We start from the raw sequence: 22,710 nt of genomic DNA, 5'->3' as shown, positions 1-22,710 counted from the left end.
TCTACAGCCTCCAAGGTAAAATAATGCGGCCTCAAGAGACAGCCGAGGTAAAGATGTTTAGTGAGTCTGTGGCTCAGGGCAGGTTAATTTGGCCACGTCTGTCTCATTTGGAGAAATGAAGGCTGAGGGGCAATCTCATTGCCCTCCACAGCTTCCTGAAGAGGAGAGGTGCTCTTTCTGGGATGCAGTGACAGCTTCTGTGGGCATGGTTCAAAGTTCCACTAGGGGAGGTTTGGACTGGACATTAGAAACGTTACTAAAAGGGTGGTCACACAGGCTTCCTAGAGGGGCGTTTTGTCAACGTTAGGACAAGGCTCTTAATAATATGATGTAAATTGTGGTCTATCCTATCCTAACATCTAGGACAGGTCTGCAGATAGTGAGGAATTTGCAACTAGGGTGCCACCAGCCACCCCAACACATCTGTGCTTCTGGCAGTGCACCATGAGGAGAAAGTTCTTCACTGAGAGAGTCATTGGACACTGGAATGGGCTGCCCGGGGAGGTGGTGGAGTCGCCGTCCCTGGGGCACTTCAAGGCAAGGTTGGAGGTGGCACTTGGTGCCATGGTCTAGCCTTGAGCTCTGTGGTAGAGGGTTGGACTTGATGATCTGTGAGGTCTCTTCCAACCCTGATGATACTGTGATACTGTGATTTGTGTAACATGACTTGTGTGAGACCTTCTGTTCTCTACTGCCGTGGAAGTAAGCAGAGTGAGGGCTAGGCTGTGCCCCAGCTTGTGCCACTGCTCCCCTCTGGTCATCAGCAATGGGGATACGTGTCCTTGGGCACTGGGGCGAAACAGCAACACGGGAACAAGTGCTGTCCTGGTGAGGTGGAAGGAGAGACATGGCATCCTTTGTCTCGGACCTTAGGGGTGGTTAGCTCTGGTGTTGCGTTTGGATATCCCATGTTCTGCTCGCCTGACCCTGCGGGACGGTGCACTGTCACCTGCAGCCTGTGCTCCGCACCGCCGCCGCTGTCTCTCGGCGCTGATGCGGCTTCTTCACATTTCACGTCGCGTGCTTTGAGTCACGCCACGTCCGTGCCTGTGCTCTCAAGCGCGGTGTGACTGCGCCAGGAGAACGCTGAAGCGACGCAAAACGCTGCTGTAAACAAAAGCTGAGCTCTGCCTTCGCGGATGCCCGTCTGTGGGACCGCGGCATCCTCTCAGGGCGCCTTGATTTGCGTGAGAGGGGCAGAAGAGGCGGCGTGAGGCAGCGACGCGGTCCGGAGGCGGACCGCGGGCGCGCAGAGTGCGCGGGCTGGCTCTCCGCCACCCCCTGCAGGGCCGCTGGGCAGGCGCCGTGGCCGCCGCCCCCCGTGGCGTGTGCCTCCCCGGCGCCGTGCGGCTGCAGCGCGCCCGGCCACGGGAGCAGAGGGGTTAAGTTATGTAAGCCCTTTTGGGGAGGGGTGGAGGCAGGGGTGCTGCCGGCGGAGCTGCGGCGGCTCAGGTTGATTCAGAGTGGGCGACGGCGGTCTGGCGCAGGCCCGCGGCGGAGGAAAAGCGGCTTATCTCCCCTCCGGGTTGCCATGGAGATGGGCGGGCGGCGGCGGCGGCGGGGCTGTCAGTGAGGGATCGCACCGGGTACCGGGGCGGTGGCGGAGGAGAGGCCGCCGCGGCGGCAGCGGCAGCGGCAGAGATGGACTCGCACTGCGACTGTGCCGAGCCTCCGACCGCCGAGCAGCCGTCGGGGAGGATTAACAAAACCGCCTTCAAACTGTTCAAGAGGAGGAAATCCGGGGGCACCATGCCGAGCATCTTCGGGGTGAGGAGCAAAGGCGGGGAGGGGAAGGGCGCCAGCAAACCGGGGATGGTTCGGAGCCGGACACACGACGGCTTGGCCGACGCCGTGCTGGAGAGCAGCAAGAAGGAGGAATCGGGCGGCGGCGACCCGCAGAACAAGGAGGCGCAGGGCCGACCAGCCGGCAGCCTCGGCGTCTCCGCCGGCAGCTCGGTGGCCAAGTCGCACAGCTTCTTCTCCCTGCTGAGGAAGAATGGCAGGCCAGAGAACGGCAGGGCGGAGAGCGCGGATCAGCGGGCTGGCGGCAGACAAAAGAAGGGGCTGAAAGGGATCTTCAGCAGCATGCGATGGCATAAAAAAGACAAAAACGGCAAGGAGGAAAGGGGGGAAAGCTCGGAGATCCCGTCCGGTCTGATTATGCCGGGGTCTCTGACTGCCAGCCTGGAGTGCATCAAGGAGGAGACGCCGAAGCCTTTGTCTGAAGCGCCGAGCAGCGCTGCCGACGTCGGATTGGAGCCACCGCGGGAGAAGCGCAGCGGCGAGGCGCACGCCTCGGCCCAGGAGCCCGAAGCGGGAGGTGGGAAGGCGCAGAACGGCAGTCCCCCGCCCGGGGAGGACCTTGCCGCGGCTGGAAGGCGACCCGAGGAGCTCCGCAGCGAGCCACCGGACCTGGGCGCCGGAGAGGTTGGGACTGCGAAGGATGCAGCCATAACAGGTGACATTCCAATAACGACTATCCCCCCTGTTGAACCTCACTGTGATAGCGGTCAAGAGACGGCAGCCGCCCCTGACCCTTCCTCTGTTGATCCACCCTCAGAGCAATCGATTGATCGTATTTGTTTGATGTTTGCTGACGTGACTTCACTGAAAAGCTTTGACTCTCTTACAGGCTGCGGAGATATTATTGCGGACCATGAGGAGGATGTGGGCGGCGGGAGTGGCAGCTGTGAGAAGAGCACCCCCGGGGCCAGCAAGCTGGGTGCATCCAAGAAGCGCCCCACCATGGTGGCCTACCAGGGAGGAGGGGAGGAGATGGCCAGCCCGGACCAGGTGGATGACACCTACCTGCAGGAGTTCTGGGATATGCTCTCACAGACAGAAGAGACCCAGACAGAAGGAGTAGGAGTAGGAGAAGGGTCAAAGAAGCCCGAGGGGTTGAAAGAGAACCGAGGTACTGAGGGTGCCCAGAACAGGGTGGTGGTGAAATGTGGAGGCCTCCGCCAGATCCCTATTCACCTCAGCCACAAAGAGGAGCAGAAGGGTAGGGAGAAGGAACAGCCTGAAGGTGTCCCAAACAGCGATGAGGGCTACTGGGATTCTACCACTCCTGGTCCTGAAGAAGATGGTTCCACAAGCATCCAGAAGGAGACCATTCCCAGAGACAGCTACAGTGGGGATGCTCTCTATGACCTCTATGCTGAGCCAGATGAGAACCCACCAGCGGGGCCTACAGACGGAGAGGTCACCTCTGTGCCCCGATCCAAGCCTGTGTCTCCGGTTACAACCACGTGCTCACTGAAAACACCTTCAAGCACAGTGAAGGACTCCAAAATACCTATCAGCATTAAACACCTTTCGTCACATCCTGCCAGCCACGGAGCAGATGCAAGTAACAGCCATCACGTCGCACACCATCACCTGGCCAAAAGCGAGATGCACAGAACAAAAATCCCGGTCTCCAAAGTACTGGTACGCCGGGTCAGTAACAGAGGCTTAGCAGGCACAACAGTGAAAGCTGCCACATACCAGGACAGTGCCAAAAAGTAGTTAAATAAGAGATGCAGACAAATACGGACAGTGAGCTTGGTGTGTGGAAGTTTGCATAGAAGACCACAGATAATGAATTAATTTTGCATCACCTGGGGAAAGGCACCTAAAAGGCTTACTTTACTGTACTCCATAGGCCTGCACTTCTGAATCACTTCTTATTAGACTGTGTGAATATAAAAAGTCAACTTCTTTTCAAGCACTTTTTTTTTTTACATTTGTATCTTTTTTCTGCAGCACTAAACACTGGGGAGGTTCATTTTTACATGCCTTTTTGGACTTGGATTATGAACCTTAATGAGCATCTTTCCTCATGCGAAGCAGTGCCATGAGTTCTTCAAGGGAACAGAGTTACAAAAGAAGCAACACAAGAGGTTCTCCGGTACACTTCTCGTCATTTGTGAGGGACGAGTGGAGGGTGGGTGCCTGGATCCAAAAGTTATATTTCGTTTGCAAGATGTTGGAAAAAATGCCAAGTGAAAAACCAACCAACCTAACAGGTATTTTACCTGCTGTGGGAACGAGAGCACTCCCAGCAGCAGACTTGATTGACTTCCATGCAGGAGCTAACTAAGGAGTTAAGTGGACTTGTCTAACAGGAAAAAATATTTTTGTTTGCCTGTCTGTCTGGTTGGTTTTGATCTGGTCTAATGTAAATGAGTAACAGACACACTTGACGTAGGTTCAGATGTTTACATCAATACTTGTCCAATAATACACACGATCAAGTTCAGGGAAACATTTTACTAAATGCCAATATATACACACCGCTCACATTTATACAAATAACTTGGTCACCATGTGTAAATATATACATATTTTAGCAGATTTACTCAATGTCACAGATCTTTTTATTAAAAAAATAATAATAATTAAAAAAAAACCCAACAGAACACCCCTCTGTATTATCTATAGTTTAAGCCAGAGTTAGTTTTTATAGGTAGATAATTTTACAGTTCTAAATTGACAGGACTTTGTGTATGTACCTTAAATTAGAGCAAAACTCCATTTTGTATGGGCTCATGCATCCCCAAAAAAGTAAATATGAAGTGCTGATTTTATTCCAGTGGCACATTCCATGAGTCAGAGACGAGGTTCTGACAGCACTGCCACTGCAAACCTCTATTTTCAGGGGTTTAGACAAAGTTGCTCTGGGCTTAAACCTTACAGAGAAGGAACCCAGGAAAGAAACAGGTTTTTTAATTGTTATTTTTTAAAATATATAAAATTAGTTTTTGACTATTTAAAGAAAGTTTGGGTTCTTGTTGCTCTTTATTTTCATTCTTAATAATGTCAGAATAATTTAAGAGAGAAGAATAATTATGGTAAGCTAGCGGTACATAAAATGGTCTTAATAAGCTTGGATCTTATAAGAAATGTTTTAATGGCCAGGACATTTTTGAGTAGTGTCTACTGTACATGGACATTGACAACATTTCAACGAAAGCTAATAGAGTTTTAATGTGCCTGAGGACATATTTTTGTGGTACACCGAAAAAGCTCCAAAAATTGCTGAAGGTAAAGGTTATGTATTTACAAAATATTTTGATACAAAAATTTAATCGTCAGACCACAGTTAATATAAAATATATGCTCCAGTCTATCTAAAAAAATAATATACATTTTAAAAATATACATGTCTATATTATGCAGAGAATCCTAAATTCACATCACTGAAGCTAATGGGTCTGATCTTACATAGCAGTTGGTTTTATTGTCTCTTAAAGAAAAAAAAAAAAGGAAGTAAATATACAGAATATACATTTGAAGGATATTAAGGTTATAGGTAAACCATAAAAAGCCAGGAAATACTGTAATAGGAATTGTATATATGTATATGCGTGGTTCACTGGAGAAATGACCTTGTAGTCACAAGGGTAAAATTGGCATCTCGTTCTGAAATTACTGCAGGATTTAATGCCCAGCTGTGACACCCCAGTGAACAGGGAGAAGGTGTTAGTTTTCCTGATCAGTCCCCACGTTCATGGTTTGAGTAAGAACCTTAATAGACTTCAAACATTATATGTGTTCTTTCCAATGTGTATGTGTGTGGTTTTCTACATACCGGCTCACACAGACGTGTTGTACATATGCATGTGTAGTCAGAACGCACCTCCTCCCGGGGTCCACGTGCCTGAGCGGAGGCACGCACCCGTGCAGTCACACTCATGTGAACACAGCCATGCATGCACGCTCCCATGCGCAGGGTGAGGGGATGTGCTCTAGATCTGTCTCCAAACATGCCGGCAGTGATTTCCTTTGCTCGAGAAAGGGATTAGCATTTGGCCTGACTCCGCATGTGCATTTTACAAATGCTGAAATAACCCGCAAAAGGATGAATGTACAGAACATGGAAATTATCTTGGTCTTCAGCCCTAAACCTAACATTCACGTTTCTGTTTGTTTGGTTTTGTTTCACTGTAAGGGATGCATCTTTCCTTGCATGACAGCTCTTCAGAAAAATCATAATTCCCCATTTTATTCTAAGGCCAAGTTGTGCAGAGAGATTCTATAGGGTACTGGAAGTTGAGAGGGAAGGGGGGATGTGGTGAACTTGAGGTAGTACCATAAAAACTGAAAGCACAGAGTACAGGTAGTAGGAGTGGTATATCTTTAAAACTACTGGAAGAAATCATCTACCATCTCTACAGGAGTTGTGTGTGGCAAATTACTTATCATAGGCATTTCATTTGCATTGCGGCATGTCTTTATTGAGGAACCAGTAAAGTGACACTAGCCTAGCTCCCTCTCACGTAATGACTTAACACGAATCATTAAAATGCTTTGGCTTCCCTTCATTTTTCTCTCTCCTTTGTTTTCTGCCCTGTTCTTTCTCAGTCCTCTGCATGTTGGTGGGTGGCTTGTTCCCAGTGCTAAGCCCTCAGCGCGGTGTGGAGCAGAGCAGGGAGCCCTGAGCTGGCAGCGGAGTGCAGGGTGGGAGGGTGGCGGCACTGCCTGCTGAGGCCAGGTGGCCCCAGTCGCTCACTCAAGCTTTCTGTCGCATACTCAGTCTAAGTACATTTTGCAAACCTCTTGGTGGTTCGTTTGGCTGCTTGCTATGTACATATTTTAAGGACAATCATATCCTTAAAAGGAAAATGGGAAAGTAGCTTGTAGCAAGGTGTCAGTATTCTGAATCGTTGCAAAATACTGACGGTTATTCAGGGTAATGGTTATATGAGAGCAAAAACACAATTTAATGCTCAAATTAACTTTGTATTTATAAAACTCAGTTTTGTCTTTAAGCCATTTATGTTTTTTATTTTGAAACCTAATAGAAAAAAATATTTACTAGGGTTTTCACTTTTCATAGAAATATATTTGTATAACTCCACACAATGCCTAAAACAATCATTGGAAGGTGGTTCAAAGACTTTCCTTAGATCTGTATTTGACTCCTGAAAGGTCCTTGCAAAATGCTGTGAGATGCCTAAGAATGTTTAATGGCTTGCTGGGTTTAAAGGCTGAGACTTAAAGAGGTAACAGTCCTGAGGCGTTCTGTGATGGTTTGCATTCTGATTTGTGTTACCCTGTCAAGCATATATTTTCCTTGGCTTTGGTAGGTATCAATGTAGAAATGGTGTTCTGAGTCCCAAAGATAACATCCCCAATGCTGTTGTTGTTTTGATTTTCTTAAAGAATACGTTTCTTTCTTTGTTCTATTTGTTATTTTGTGGTCTGAATGATGCTTTGTAATTATCAGCTTGTATGCCATTCATAAAAGATTTTATAGGTCAGGACTTGGCATTTAATTATATGTACTCTTTGCACTTTCGGGTCACTACTGGTAAATTTCGTATGTTCTTAAGGTATTTCTGTGTATTGCGTTGTGTTTTATAACTATCTACAGTGATTTCGGTAGTATACATTCCTGTCCTGTGTATTAGCACAAAAGATTTCCTTTCAGTAGCATGAAATGATGTTTTTGTGGACTTCTTTTGTCATGATAGGAGTTAAGTTTCATGTGCTGTATATGTGGCCTGCAACAGACATAAAGGGTCTTATTTTCCCTGTACTGTGTATGCATTTTGCTCTTGCCAGTACTAGGACTCAAACACAAGGTAGTAGATTTCAGAAGAAATTCCCTGACTAGAGTAAGAAAAATGTATATTCACTCTTATTCCATCAATCACCAGCATTTTCTTTATCCACTGTGAATATCCTCACCCCCATTCAGGGCAGTAGGGGACTGAATTATAAAACTCACATGCAGAGATGTATGCTACAAAAACTAATTCACTGATTATTTTTTAATGAATCTCACTAAATTATTTATCTAAGCTAAGTGAATATTGCACCAACGTCTTCAAAACGTCTGATACAGATGCCGTTTTCAGTAAGATGCTGTTAAGTGCAGATGAGCCAAATTAACAGGCTTGCTCAGCAAAGCAAAATCTTGTTGTTTCTTACATTTGTAGTACTGACTTGAGCTTGCAGATCAAAGGGAGCCATTGATTCTGCAACGTGGTCATGCTCTGAGGTTGTTTTTTACCCTGTTCTAATGGACTACTTTCAGAAAAGACTTCTCAGCAAGAATAATAGTATAAAAGAGGCAGTTCACAGTAACAATAGCCACTTACCAGGCAGATTGTTATCTAACAGCCACAATGAGGGGCTCTAAGCAAGGTGGCCTTGAAAATGTATTTTCATTGCTATTGATAGGAAAGGCTGAGGCTTCTGTCTTGAAAAAACAAATTGGCACCGACAAAGATGCTGCAGAAGTGAGTCTTGGAAAAGTTTGAGTTACTGCACGTTTGCTTTTTTATTATTTGACTTTCAGTTTTCTTTGCTTTTGTTTTCGTTATGATGATACAACCCCATGTGTCCAAGCAGAATTGCATAACGACTGACTCTTCTGAGATTCAATGCTGAGAATACACTGTTGTCTCCAGTGGCCTGGGACTGATTCCCACTGAACATCCCTCCCTTCCATGGGATGATGGGATTCCCTTGTCATGAGTCCATGTGGTGTTTACTGTGAGCAGGAGACATCTGGATCTGTCTTGCCATTTGTGTTTAGCCTCCAGCTTGTTTTTAATTTGACTCACAGCAATTTTTTAGCTCATCATTAGCTTAGATTTTGTTTTCCTTGCAAGCATCTTGACTAGGAAAGGCTAGCACAAATTTGGTGATTTTCTAGGTTCATTTTGTGTAGACAGAAATGGAGAAGCTTGTTATATATAAAGGAACATGAGCTATAATCACTCGAGTCATGCCCTGGGGGGCTTCATTCCTGCAAAAGCAGTTTGTTAAAGCCTTTCTTGCCTTAGAGGGCTTCTCTATCCAAAACAGTGGCCTGGGACTCCCTTTGTTCCCCTCTATGTCTCTCCTTCCCTCTCAGCCATATTGCAGCGGCTTGGGAAACAGATTCTGGATCTAGCTTTCCACAGCATTAGAAAAGAGGAGCTGCTGCCAGTGTTTTCTTCAGAAGGTCTTTAGTCCTTCTTCGTGGTCTTGAAAAAAAAAAATTCACCTTCAGAACAAGTGACAAAGATAATTAAAATAGAGATCTCTGCTGTGTGATCTCACACATGTGGGCGAGGATGTAGAGTGAAATTTGCATAGAGTGGAATATATCCCTCCTCGCTCCTGTTGTGGACAGTTTTGGAAATCTATCAGGGAAGCATGCCACTCTTGTAGGAAAGCCCAGAAGCTGTTACGGAGACTGTGTCCAGATATTACTAATCCTTGGTAAGAACTACTTTTGGTTTTCCCTTCTGTACATATTTAAATAAATAGAACCAAAGTTGTAGTGGAGAGAGGAAAAGGTCAGGGACTTCAAAGGGTGAAGATTTAAATTGCTAAACTGAAAGGTTTCTAGGAGCAATGACTAAAAGAGGAAGATTGCTTTGCCTACTTTAACATCACATCCAAGCAGTGCTCTCCAATAGAAACCAATTTAGCTATGGCCATGAAGTTGGAAAATTTGCATTTGCCAATACAAGAATCTCTTTCCAAGGTCCAGTTCTGCCATGGGAAGACACCACTGACTCCGGTACAAACTGCTGAAGGTACTTAGCCTCTTAGTCTTAAGGAAATAAGAAGTGTTTCTTAAATAAGTCTTCCTTTTGTTTTAAAAGATGAACATGGTTCAAATGGTTGTGCAGGTTTTTATATTACTGTGGTAGTATTTTTACTGCTCTGAACAGAAAACATGTCTTTCCATTGTTTTTCCATCTTGAGAAGCAGCCAATCCTGCACATAACTCTGGTGCTCAGCATGTTTAAATTAGAGCTAACACAATCACTGCCTTCCTTAATTTAAATTATGATAGCAAAACCAGGACCAGAACACTAAACCCCCTGCTTATGGTGTCGTTCTTATTTTTTGATATGGTAACTAATGCTGCCTCCCTGTAATTATTACTCAGCCATGTTTAGAAACCTGTTTTCAGGCAGATTGACATGTAGAGACTGAATGGTGAGATCTTTAACAGATTTTTATTATTTTGGGTGATGTTACATCAAAACAGTTGCTATTTCAGGATCAGGTTGTTTCCATGGGCTTTTTATGCAGATGCATTGGAAGCTTTGAACATAATGCGCTCATAAAAGAAAATTGGCTACATCTGCTTTGAATTATGCCTGACCTTATAATGTAAAAGCTACATATCTGATGAAATGTCTTGGTTCATGACAGCAAAGGAGTAGGACTACCCCAATTCACCTGCAGCCCATGGACTGGGGAAGCAAGACAGTGTTGCTGAGAAAATTTGCTGTCTGACCCTACCAGAAGAAGGAGTGTGAGATGTCACGATGGTTAGGTGTCTGCTAGGCTGGACTGTAGCAGGAAAAGCCAGAGCGGTGTTGTTCTGGGTTGGGAGGGTTGATAGGGTGGCTGGAAGGTAAGATGAAAGCAAGGGCTGGACTTTGAGAAGAAAAAAATTAACCAGAAAGGAAAACAGAGGGAAAAGAGAGTTAAACATATGCCTATAAAATCCACCTCCTCTTGTTTTTCTTGCATTGATGATTGGATTGCCATGTTACACCATTGGGTCTGGGTGTGCTGGAGCCAGTGCTCCTGCCAGTGAACTGCAGTGCAACTGCTCTCATCAACGCTTGAGTGGCACCCAGTGCCTTCATTTCTAAGGGCAATTTTAGCATGGAGATTTCCACAAATCCCCAGCACCAATCCATAGCATCTCACTGCTCTTCCATTCTCATTTTGCCAGAGGAGTGCAAAGACCCAAGCCTTTGGCAGGGTGGTGAGTACTGGCTGTACCTTTGCAGCCCAAGGGCAAGTGGGGAGGGAAGTTAAGACGTGCTATGAAGGACCACCACCAAGTCCTGGGAAGAAGACAGTATGTGGCTTGAAAGCAATATTATCCCACTTTTCAAAAGAGGGAGCAAGCTAAAGTTGTCTCCTTTGTGTGAAATCAGAGTAAATTGTCTGCCACGGGATAGATTATAACAGCCAGGCAGTATCTCAGTCCACCAGGCTGAAGTCAGTGGATCTATACTAGCAGCGTTGATTATTGTTGAGTGAAGATCCTATAGTCCAGCTTCATCTGAATTTTATTTGTAGTATTTGTCAGCAGAAGCTATCTCAGAGAAGCTCTGGCATTGAGGCTTGTGGCCCTGCAGTAATGGGGATTGAGGTAAGAATGTGGTTGGTGGACAATACAGATTCAATAAGTCCAGAGAACACAGCATGGCTTCAGTGTTTTATTACAGCCCTACTCTGCTCAATTATTATGAGGAAAATGTAGCAGGACTGCTCCATACTGCATCTGGCAGAACAATGCTCCTGGGGCTTTCTACGTGCTGAAAGGGATAGATGTGTCCCATTAGAAGTCACTTAACCTGTTTCTGTAAGATGTGTTACAGCTGACAGATCACTGTTAATTACAATTTTCCCTTGTATTTTTTTGTCAGCCACCTCCAGTAAGGTAGCATATGACCTATTGAAGATAATGAGCGAGTAAAGCCAGAACTCCTCGCTCTTCTTATCTAAATGATTTGCTAATGATCTGGTGAGTTTGCATGCACAAGCCTTTTCTTACTGAGCACTCACAGCATTCTGGGGGTTATTTTTATAACAGACTGTTAAGACACACTCTGCTCCTTCCCACCTTTACAAACTTCGATGAGTACGTGTCTCCTTGGATCACTGTATTCTTAGTGTATTTGCAACCTAACTGATAGCAATAGATGTCTTTCTTCCCAGGCAGTTCACGAGGATATACTAATCAGTGTTCATTATATTTTTAATTCTGTAAATATTTATTTTGGTACTCTGTGTATTTATTGGCACTGATTCTGCTGTTTGCTTATGTGTCATTGTAAATGTTGGTGGTTTCAGTAGTCTTGCTTCTAATGAATGTAAGGAACTCAGACTAACTGCACTTTTCTTCCATTCAAAAATCTTTCAGTGAAAAATATGCCCACTGTCATATTATGTGTTATAACGAGTACAGTCAATAAAATCAGTTGTCACTTTTCACTGATGAATCTGAAGGTTACTTCTTGATGTTTGAGCTAGAGCAATCTATTCAGTGCACTGGAAAATACTAGGCTTTTGAAAACAAGGCATTAGGGAATTTTGTCTCCAAAACAGCATAAAAGAGAATACGTGGGCATATGTGCAGCTTCATTTTTATGTAGAAATGCCTTTAAGCAGTTTTACTAACAACATTGTAAAATAACTAGACTAAATTCATTACTTAGAGGAGGGCTTTCATAAATGAGAGAGGTTTTGCTCTTCTGTTTCATTGGCATGTATTTTTTTCCCCCTTTTCCCTTTATTTCCCTTTAATCCACTTGGACAATGGGAAAGGACAGAGTTTCATTGTCTTTTTCAAATCAGCTTTCCTTCCTGGTTCTCCTGATTGGGAAACCAGCAGGGAAGCTGGCTGGTTCTCTTGGCACAAATTGACACTGAAGTTGAGGTTTTGGTGTGAGAACTAGAAAATACAGTGCAATCTAAGTTGCATTTCCCACCTTTAAAACTGCGGTTTGACTGCTATGACTATGAAGTGACATTTATTAAACATCTGTTTTGCAGCTTTTTCTAAGTGTCTTGCATAAAGCATTTGCATCAGTCTAGTTTTAATCCTTAAGTTGGTTTACTTCACCCCTGTTAAGGGTTCTCCTATGTTAGTACTTGTCCTGAACCAGTCAGAATAAGAACTGAAATAAAATCTGCTTAAAAGTTTTCAAGAAACAACAAAGCAAAAATTATGAAAGCACACGATGCAAGTAAGGAGCAGGACATGGTGACAAAGTCTAAATTGATCCTGTGTTCACAAAAGTGCAACTGCTCTTTCCAGTAGCTGGAATGAAGCCGAAGAAGTGTTTTCCTAGTGATTTAATACACAAGCCACTTTACATTCCCTTTTTTTTCAGTCTATGTCCTCTGTTGCACATTCACATCTGGAAGTGTAAGAGTTGTGATTTAAATTATTCTCTGCTGCAGAATATTGCTTAGTGATTACCTTGCTTGTGTCCAGGTATAGCTACCAGGATTTTGAGGAGAAAAGGAGTTGCAAGAAATGCAGGGCAAAAGTACAGAACGAAGTGCAGGGCAAAAGTAGAGCAACTTGATGAATCTTGACAACTGTAGATGTGTGTGATGCAGCTGTTAACACCATCCACAAAAACAGGTCCTCTGTAGCCTGGCAGATCCACTGCGACAGAAAACAAAGGAATGACCCAAATATATTTTTTAAATATCAATATGAAGAGACTTATTTCTAATATTGAGCTAAAAGTCCCTTCTTAATCAGTCCCAAGATCAGTCATTCCTGACAGCACCTCTCTATGATTTTCAAGTCTACCTCAATGGAAAAGTATTTCCAGTAGAGTAACGTCCTGGAAGTCTCCCTGTGACTCATTCATTGAAGGTGAATGCTCCATCCCATCTGCAAGTCTATCAAACACGAAAGAGAAGAGAATATTCTTGACTCCAGATCACTGGGAAGGAATGTTGGTAAGACTAACAGACCAGTGACTGAACATGAGTGAGTACTAGTCTAATTTAAAATCCTCTCCTTGAATCATGGCATTTTCCCCCTCTCAGACTGGTTGTAGAAGCTCATATTAAGCAGATGCCTGCTCCTACCTACCACATTGCACATCTGCTTCCAATTTAAACCATTCCAGAGTGCCCTGAGGGGGATGGGAATGAGGCTCAAACGTTCTGCAAAGGGTTATTTCAGCAGCTATGGATGTTAATGTGGCAGCTGAGGGCTATGAACCTGCTTCATCGCTGGTGACACAGCACTCCTTTTGCTCTGCAAGGACCCATAGAACTCGGCTCAGGTGTTTAGTTAGACCCTCTGAACAGGAAGTCTCCCCTTCTGAATAATGAAGAAAGTTGCCCTTGACCAATATGTGCCTTTTTTTCCCCAGCTTAATAAGAATTGATGTTTTCAAAAAGCTCAAATAGACTCCCATAGCTACTGTTCCAAATAGAACAAGACGAATGCAAGTTGAAGTACAACTCCTCACAGTTACTCCAAGGACTAACAGCCAACCCATGCTGATGCTGCAACCTTATGCAGTGACCCTTTCTAAGGTGGCTCTATGGGACAGGCCACAGTGAATCCCACGTGAGGTATCACACAGTATCACAGTATTATCAGGGTTGGAAGAGACCTCACAGATCATCAAGTCCAACCCTTTACCACAGAGCTCAAGGCTAGACCATGGCACCAAGTGCCCGTCCAGTCCTGCCTTGAACAGCCCCAGGAACAGCGACTCCACCACCTCCCCGGGCAGCCCATTCCAGTGTCCAATGACTCTCTCAGTGAAGAACTTTCTCCTCACCTCAAGCCTAAATTTCCCCTGGCGCAGCCTAAGGCTGTGTCCTCTTGTTCTGGTGCTGGCCACCTGAGAGAAGAGAGCAACCTCCTCCTGGCCACAACCACCCCTCAGGTAGTTGTAGACAGCAATAAGGTCCCCCCTGAGCCTCCTCTTCTCCAGGCTAAACAATCCCAGCTCCCTCAGCCTCTCCTCATAGGGCTTGTGCTCGAGGTGACCTAGTGACAAGAGTTGCCACCAGCAGGAGAGAGGGCTGCATTTACTGACACAGGGAGGTCCAAGACCTTCTTCTCCCCTACCCTTGCCAGGGAGTTGTGACCTGATTTTAAAGAAACACACAGGTACCATAAAGCCTGATCACCAAAGAAGCTGTGTCTAGCTGTGGTGTTGCACGGAATTTGTGGTCTGAGGTTTTGTGGTGACATTTCATAATCACTGAAGCACCTGCATGGGGCAAGCTCAAAGGCTTTGCATGGCTGGGTCTGGTCTCCCACGTGTCATAGTGAGAGTCGTGGTCAGGCTTTTCCTCTAGCTGTGTGAAACATTTGTGTTGGTGGCACTAGAAATTCATGGTTCCCTGGGGCAGAGGAGAGATTTGAGCAGAGGTCTTCTTGGTGAAGGTCGCAGATAAGCAGAGGTTGACTGAGTATGACAGCACACTGGCCCAGGGGCCAGGGCCCGGCGGCATCGGGGCCTACCTGTGTAATGGCTGCATCGAGGCTGCCCATGTTGTGGTGCAGGGCTTGGTCAGCGCTGAGCACTGCCACAGGGCTGAGAGTTGGAGGCCACAGTGACAGACTTCTGACCCACAGCTCCTGTCATCTGGAATGTTGCCCTCAGCGAGACGGTGGAAGCCCCATCCTTGGAAGTTTTTGAGGCCAGGCTGGATGGGCCTCTGAGCAACCTGAGGCAGCGTGAGGTGTCCCTGCCCATGGCAGGGGGTTGGAGCTAGGTGATGGATGCTTGGGGTCCCTTCCAGCCCTGACCGTTCTATGTTTCTATTGCAGAGGTGGTGGGAGAGGTTGAGGCAGCTAAATCTAGGGCAGCCAGAAGCTTTGCAGGCAGCAGTGTCCTCTCCTGCTTCACAGGGAGATGGCTGTCTTCAGGTCACCTAAGCTGCTCAAAGTGCTTCAAGAACATATTCAGCTGTAGGCTACCACAGCGTGGGAACAAATGGTGCTGACCTTCTTGCATGGAGCTGGAAATATGCACGGTGACAAGCCAAGTGCAAAGTAAACAAAAATCCTACAGCTAAACAGTATTTTAAAGACAGGAACTCTGCTAGATCTGCTAGAGCCCTGCAGAGGGACCTGCACAGGCTGGATGGGTGGGCAGAGGCCAACGGGGTGACATTTAACAAGGCCACGTGCAGGGTTCTGCACTTTGGCCACAACAACCCCAAGCAGCACTACAGGCTGGGGACAGAGTGGCTGGAGAGCAGCCAGGAGAAAAGAGACCTGGAGGTACTGGTAGAGAGTAGCTGAAGATGAGGCAGCAGTGTGCCCAGGTGGCCAAGAGAGCCAATGGCATCCTGGCCTGCCTCAGGAACAGTGTGGCCAGTAGGACAAGGGAGGTTATTCTTCCTCTGTACTCAGCACTGCTCAGGCCACACCTTGAGTCCTGTGTCCAGTTCTGGGCCCCTCAATTCAAGAGAGATGTTGAGGTGCTGGAACATGTCCAGAGAAGGGTGACAAAGCTGGTGAGGGGCCTGGAACACAAACCCTATGAGGAGAGGCTGAGGGAGCTGGGGTTGTGCAGCCTGGAGAAGAGGAGGCTCAGGGGGGACCTCATTGCTGTCTACAACTACCTGAAGGGAGGCTGTAGCCAGGTGGGGGTTGGTCTCTTCTGCCAGGCAGCCAGCAACAGAACAAGGGGACACAGTCTCAAGTTGTGCCGGGGGAAGTATAGGCTGGATGTTAGGAGGAAGTTCTTCACACAGAGAGTGATTGGCATTGGAATGGGCTGCCCAGGGAGGTGGTGGAGGCACCGTCCCTGGAGGTGTTCAAGAAAAGCCTGGATGAGGCACTTGGTGCCATGGTCTAGTTGACTGGCTAGGGCTGGGTGCTAGGTTGGCCTGGCTGATCTTGGAGGTATCTTCCAACCTGGTTGATTCTATGACTCTATGATTCTACAATTCTATGATCTATGTGTAATTCAAAGAAAATCTATTTTGTTCCTGCCCAGCTCCATTTGTCAACCTGTAAAAATGAAAACACAAGCTGATTTTGAAAGAAAAAAAAAAAAAAGGTAGGTTTGAATAAATAAGGCCAATGTGTCCTAATAAATATGAGAAGTAAAAAAAAACAACAACCTTATTGATTATTTCTGTGAAGGTGCTGCCTACAGTCTAAAGCAGACATGAAAAAGGCATCTGTTCTACTAGAATGATGTAGAGAATCAGAAAAATGGTGGTAACAAAAATCAAATGGATTGTTCTGAATATTTCATAAGAAAAAAAAGAGACACCTAAGAATTAAGCAGACTTGGCCTATCTTTACTGTGAGGATGTATTACATCTACACCTGTCTTTCTCTGAGTTTCTACTACTTACATTCTGTACTAATAGTTTTTGATTTTTTTATTCACTGAAAGATAACAAATTGTACAAAATGCAGCACTTCCAGTGAAGAAATCAGTCCTGCTACTCTTCTGCTTATAGATGTCTTTCCCCCCCACTCCCCTTCAATATTAACAAATTAAGGTTTTGATCCTTCCAATTAGACCTTCTCCAGTCATTACCATGCCACATTTCGGGTCTGATTACACAGCTGCTGCATCTAAACAGCTTCATTCAGATCAGTAAGAAATGCTCATATACAACAATTGCAGAAATGGTGCTTGCAACCTTTGCAAAGCTGCTCTCTCAGGGCTTAGAATATTTATGTCTCTCACCACTACATGATGTTGAATTTGCCTGTATTTTTTTTCCTAGTGTGTGATAGAAAACCCTCTAAATCTGCAAGTTTTCTGAAAAAAAAACTGTTGGACCAGATTACACAGTTAACTTGACTTGTCTAAACTGGATCTTAATTCTTCCTTAAGATGTAACATGTATTCAGACTGATTTAAAATAAATGACTGTATTGGAAAACAAAACAGACATCAGAGCACAAGCATAAAGGCAAATGTCAGCCCTTGGCTCTGAAACAACTGGGACCCTCAATTCGAGCTATGAAACCTTACATTTCTGCCTCAGTGCAGACAAACACACAGCACTATTTATAGCACAGCCTTTTACTACCCTTCTGTTAGAATAGGCTTCATCAGAGGATTTACATGACTAACCAAAAGCAAAAGGCTTTTGTACTTCGTTTCCATAAGAGAAGGCCAGTGTGGAGCTGATGTTCATTGGGCTGAATTAGACAAAATATCAGTTACTAGAAAACCAGCTGCTAATTCAAAGGCATCTGTTACCATGACATAGGTCTTCTCTTCCCTCTCTGTGTCTCAGATTTAACACCAGAGATAGGAGCACAGTGAAAATTGAAAGAGAACAGTTCTTACCTCTGATAAATAAAATGCATAGCCAAGGAATAGCCCGTGTTTTCATGGCAACCAAGGAGTAAAGGGTTAATACCTAGGAGATGGCTCTCAACCAATAAACAGCACAAAAGACTCCTATTAGCAAATCAAGAGCCCAATGTGTTCTCATTTCCCTCCTTGTATCTTCAATTAAACCCTCTGGGCCACAAAGTTACTGTTCCTGCCAAGGACAACAATCACTGTGAGGTGATTATTTTAGATTCTGCTACATACCCCGAAGTGAAAATGAAAACCAACCCTCTCTTCACTTTCTCATCCGATTTCCAGGGCAGGGCAGGCCCATCAGCTAGTCCCCCTCCTTTCCTCTCTCTGTGCCAGCTGCAAGCACCCAGGCTTTCCCCAGAGATGCCAGTTTCCCACAGATGCCTGTCTTACTGCCTTCCAGATGGCAATGGGCTTCTTAACAAGCTCCCTGATTTCTCTTTGCCCCTTGGGATTTCATTTCAATGTTATCTTGTCACATCTGTTTTTCTCCAGTTGGATGATGTGCAGAAGCACAAGAGTAATGCTTCTTCAAGAGGTTACCAACCTGCAGCTCATGTGGCCATTTCAGATCTCACTCCAGAAATGCCCCTGTGCATCAAGGATCACTAATGATCTGGTGTCCCAGTGACAGCCCCTATCCCCAGCTGCTGAGCAGAGGTAAGGACCACTTTGTTGAGGTTTGCAGACTGCTTGTTTTCTTGTCTTGTTCTGCATCAATGAATATACTCTTTCCTCCCTGGAGCTTTTCTGAAGAGTTTCTTGAGGTTTCCCAATGCTGTTTGACTCAGGAAAGAGGAGAGAGAATGGAGAACAGGGCAGGAGTTTGAATCAGGCTGTGATATTCCTTCACACATGTGACCTGCAGTGAAAAATTCCACCTCTTTGCTTTTTCTCACTCTGAAAGAGGATTGTGATCCTTCTACAGGAAAAGTTTCACGTGGTCAAATCTATCATATTTTACCCTACTGCCTATGAACTGGGACACAGGTAGGACCATGGTGCAAAAGCAGCACTCTCATCCCCCCCCATCCTGCCCACATTCACCAGGGGCAGATATGACCATATCCCAAATGAAAAGAGCAGAGGTAACTCCCTCATTCCTACTTTTTTTTTCCCATGGGGTGGCAGGGTGAAAATTTGCCTGGATAAGGTCTGTAGAGCTGCCTCCTCATTTCCCTGGCTATAGTGCTAGCACTCTTGTGACTCTGTAGGTGTGAGACTAAAGAGCTAGAGAGGAAGGCATCAGTGACATCATGGAGCAGCAGGAAAGGGAGCTGTACCCCACTGAAGCTCCATAGTGGGGAAAAAGAGCAAGAGACATGAGGGCTATAACATCCTGAGCCTCCTGATGTATCTGTCCTTAAAATCATAGAATAGTAGGGGTTGGAAGTGATCTCTGGAGATCATCTTGTCCATCCTCCATGATAGAACAGGTACACCTAGACCAGGTTGCATTGGAACACATCCAGGTGTGTTTTGAAAGTCTCTAGAGACAGAAACTCCACAACCTCTCCTGACAGCCTGTTTCAGTGTTCTGTCACTCTCAGAATAAAGGACTTTTCTCTTAAGTTCAAGTGAAACCTCATGTGTTCTAGTGTGTAGCCATTGCCTCTTGTCCTATCACTGGCCACCACTGAGAAGAGGCCAGCCCTATCCTAATGACCTCCACCCTTTAGAGATTTATGTGCATTTATTAGATTTATTTTCTTCTACTTCCCAGGCTAAATATCTGCAGGTTTCTCAGCCTGTCCTCATAAGAGAGATGCACACATCCCCTAATCATTCTCATTGCTCTCTGTTGGACTTTCTTCAGTAGTTCCTTGTCTGTCTCAAATGGGGAATCCCAGAACTGGCCACAATAATACAGATATGGCCTCACTAAGGCAGGGTAGAGGGGGAGGAGAACTTGTTTGCCACAGTCTTCTTAATGCATCCCAGAATACCGTTGGCCTTGGCAACAAGGGTGCATTGCTGGCTCATGGTGAACTCATCTTTAGGCCCGGCTAGAGATGCTCTTGCCACCAGATGGCCTTTCTGCAATGTCTGGCACAGCACTGACCTGCTGATGGCCACTGACTCTCCACTTTAATGAAACCAACTGAAGAAATGCCTCTTTTACTTCCAGTTTTCTACTAGGGATAGCAGCAGTTATTCATTGCTTCCACTATGTAGCCAGAAGACTGCTGTCCTTGGGATTTGATGAGCTAGGTGTGAAGTCTTGCAAAGTGATGTGGTGCCATGGCTCTGGAAAAAGGGCAGCATAGGAACTGACATACTGCTTGAACTACTGACCCACCTGATCAAACTGTCTGCTGGTGTTCAGAGTGCCAGCAGAGGAGACACCTTATAAAAGACTCATGAAGATGCTATTCTGGATAATTACACAGTGCCTGTTTGGCAGCAGAGTTGCCTTTATAACTTCAGGTAGTCCCATGCCTCTGTTTTGATGAGAATAGTTTGTATGGACTATTACTGCTGAGGAAACGATTCCTGCTTGCATTACGTTCACTTTTAGTGAATCTTTTGAAGTCCTTTGCTGCAGTAATATCCCATGATTATCCATTACACTTTGCTAGAAGAGAGGACGAAGAAATGGGACACTTAAGCCCTGTGCACAATAGCTTGAGGCTGAGAGGTGATGGAGGGGTAGGGGGAAGGGTGGAGGGGCTTTCTTTCTAAGCAGCTGCACCAGCTTACTCTGCCACAAATTGGTACATAGTGACCTGAACGAACTCTATGCACCTCTTTCCAGCAGGTACTGTGAAGCTGCTACTGCTTTTCTCTAAATCCCAGCTCACCCTTCTTTTTCCTGTTAGATACTCCCACAAAGAGATCGTTTCTTTATGAAAGGTGAGGCACCAACCCAGAAAACTCTCAACTGTCAAGAAGAAATGTTTAATTTAAGATATTTTTGTACTCTGCTGTTGACACCCAGCTAGATGAGAGCCTCTCCAGGCTGGTGCTCTGATGGAGCCACAGCTTCTCTGTTTTTGCAGTGCTGATAGACCAGACAGAAGGTGTGGGCATCTGGACAAACTAAATCCACCTCGAGGAAATGTGTTGAAGTGGAAAAGGTGTTTGCAGTACCAAAGGACACCTGTAGCTTAGTTCTGCTTCTTGCACTCAAGAGCTGTTTGCCTGTGTGTGAACCAGCCCCACTTCCTTGCTGAGTGTTTGCGCAGTACGAATGCCACTTGTTGGAATATCTTCTCCTCCAGCTGTGCAAAGATACGTGCAGCAGAGGAGACCAGTTATTGGCTGCTATTTCTGTATGAGCTTGCCCTAGTTCTAGTGACCATTCTGCCCTGTGACTTAAAGGTCTGATGCAAATTAGCTCCCTGATACTCTCAATAGGGAGAGCTCCATCAGCAATATACATGGTAACTTCCACTCTTATCTTCCTTTGTTTCAGCTATTATCAGACCCTCCTGTGTGGTTTTAACAACATACTTCCACCCAGGATCTGCCACCTGCAGAAGGGCTTGACTGCTGCTGAGATGCTCTGTCTCTCATTAGGCTCTGACCCTTTGCAAGTTATTTAGGCTGGGGAAGGATCAGATATTTCAAAGGGTTTTCAGACTCCACCAGTGTTAGAAAAGCTACAGTGCTTACAGGGCACAACTTCGACTTCTGTGCAATTTAACGTTTCTTTTAATTGCTTAAAGTGTTCTAATTTTTACATCATCATGAAGGGATCTTTGTTTACAATGATTGCAGAGGATAATATTTCTAGCATGAGTAACCATGGCAATGAATAATTCTATTCTCAGGAACCGTGCCAGCTGCGCTAATGCCTTATAGTAGCACTCAAGCAGTTTGCTAATGAGAGGCTTCTCGTTTATTGTAGGGAGGACATTTTCTGGTGTCCACACATTAGCCTGTAGTTTCTTAAAAGCATATTCTTCATCAGTAACACAAGGAGAAAAACAACAAAACCCAAGCACGTCTTAGTTACACAGCTTCCCTTGCATGTAAGGTTTTCCTGCTTATTATCTGGAGACTGTGTTATGAAGATACGCTACTTAAGGAAACTTACGGTATGCAATAGTCTGCTTCATTTTTACTGCCACCTTCTAAAATAAAGATGAGCAGCTGGAACAGCTGTTTCCCATACGAAAAGACACCATTGTATCACAGTGTTACAGTATCACAGTATCATCAGGGTTGGAAGAGACCTCACAGATCATCAAGTCCAACCCTTTACCACAGAGCTCAAGGCTAGACCATGGCACCAAGTGCCATGTCCAATATTGCCTTGAACAGCTTCAGGGACGGTGACTCCACCACCTCCCCAGGCAGCCCATTCCAGTGTCCAATGACTCTCTCAGTGAAGAACTTTCTCCTCACCTCAAGCCTAAATTTCCCCTGGCACAGCCTGAGGCTGTGTCCTCTCGTTCTGGTGCTGGCCACCTGAGAGAAGAGAGCAACCTCCTCCTGGCCACAACCACCCCTCAGGTAGTTGTAGACAGCAATAAGGTCACCCCTGAGCCTCCTCTTCTCCAGGCTAAACAATCCCAGCTCCCTCAGCCTCTCCTCGTAGGGCTTGTGCTCAAGGCCTCTCACCAGCCTCATCGCCCTTCTCTGGACACGCTCAAGCATCTCAATGTCCCTTCTAAACTGGGGGGCCCAGAACTGAACACAGTACTCAAGGTGTGGTCTAACCAGTGCAGAGTCCAGGGGCAGAATGACCTCCCTGCTCCTGCTGACCACACCATTCCTGATGCAGGCCAGGATGCCACTGGCTCTCTTGGCCACCTGGGCACACTGCTGGCACATGTTCAGGTGGGTATCAATCAGCATAAACGGAACTAGTCAAAGATATGCAAATTTTAACACTAGAGGAAAGATTTTATTTTAATATATTGATTTTATAAAGAGTTTTGATTGAAGAATAATTTTAAATCATATCACT

At 45.5% G+C, this 22,710-nt stretch overlaps 1 protein-coding gene across 2 annotated transcripts; it reads left to right on the top strand.

The window, feature by feature from the left end:
• Positions 1 to 1,421: 1,421 nt before the first annotated feature.
• On the top strand, positions 1,422 to 11,952 carry AMER2 (APC membrane recruitment protein 2). 2 transcript variants are annotated; one of them, XM_064172053.1, is made up of 2 exons: positions 1,561 to 2,458; positions 2,633 to 11,952. In XM_064172053.1, the coding sequence occupies exons 1-2, from the start codon at positions 1,642 to 1,644 to the stop codon at positions 3,508 to 3,510; spliced, it is 1,695 nt and encodes a 564-aa protein (XP_064028123.1). In that variant the 5' UTR covers positions 1,561 to 1,641; the 3' UTR covers positions 3,511 to 11,952. The 2 variants fall into 2 exon arrangements, with proteins under 2 accessions (XP_064028133.1, XP_064028123.1); XM_064172063.1 differs by having other exon boundaries at positions 1,422 to 11,952.
• The last annotated feature ends 10,758 nt before the right edge of the window (positions 11,953 to 22,710 follow it).

The sequence above is a fragment of the Pogoniulus pusillus genome, chromosome 3, assembly GCF_015220805.1.
Source record: "Pogoniulus pusillus isolate bPogPus1 chromosome 3, bPogPus1.pri, whole genome shotgun sequence".
In the NCBI taxonomy this organism is placed as follows: Eukaryota; Metazoa; Chordata; class Aves; order Piciformes; family Lybiidae; genus Pogoniulus; species Pogoniulus pusillus.
Note: the sequence above shows the minus strand (reverse complement) of the source record. Positions and strands in the feature narration are given on the sequence as shown.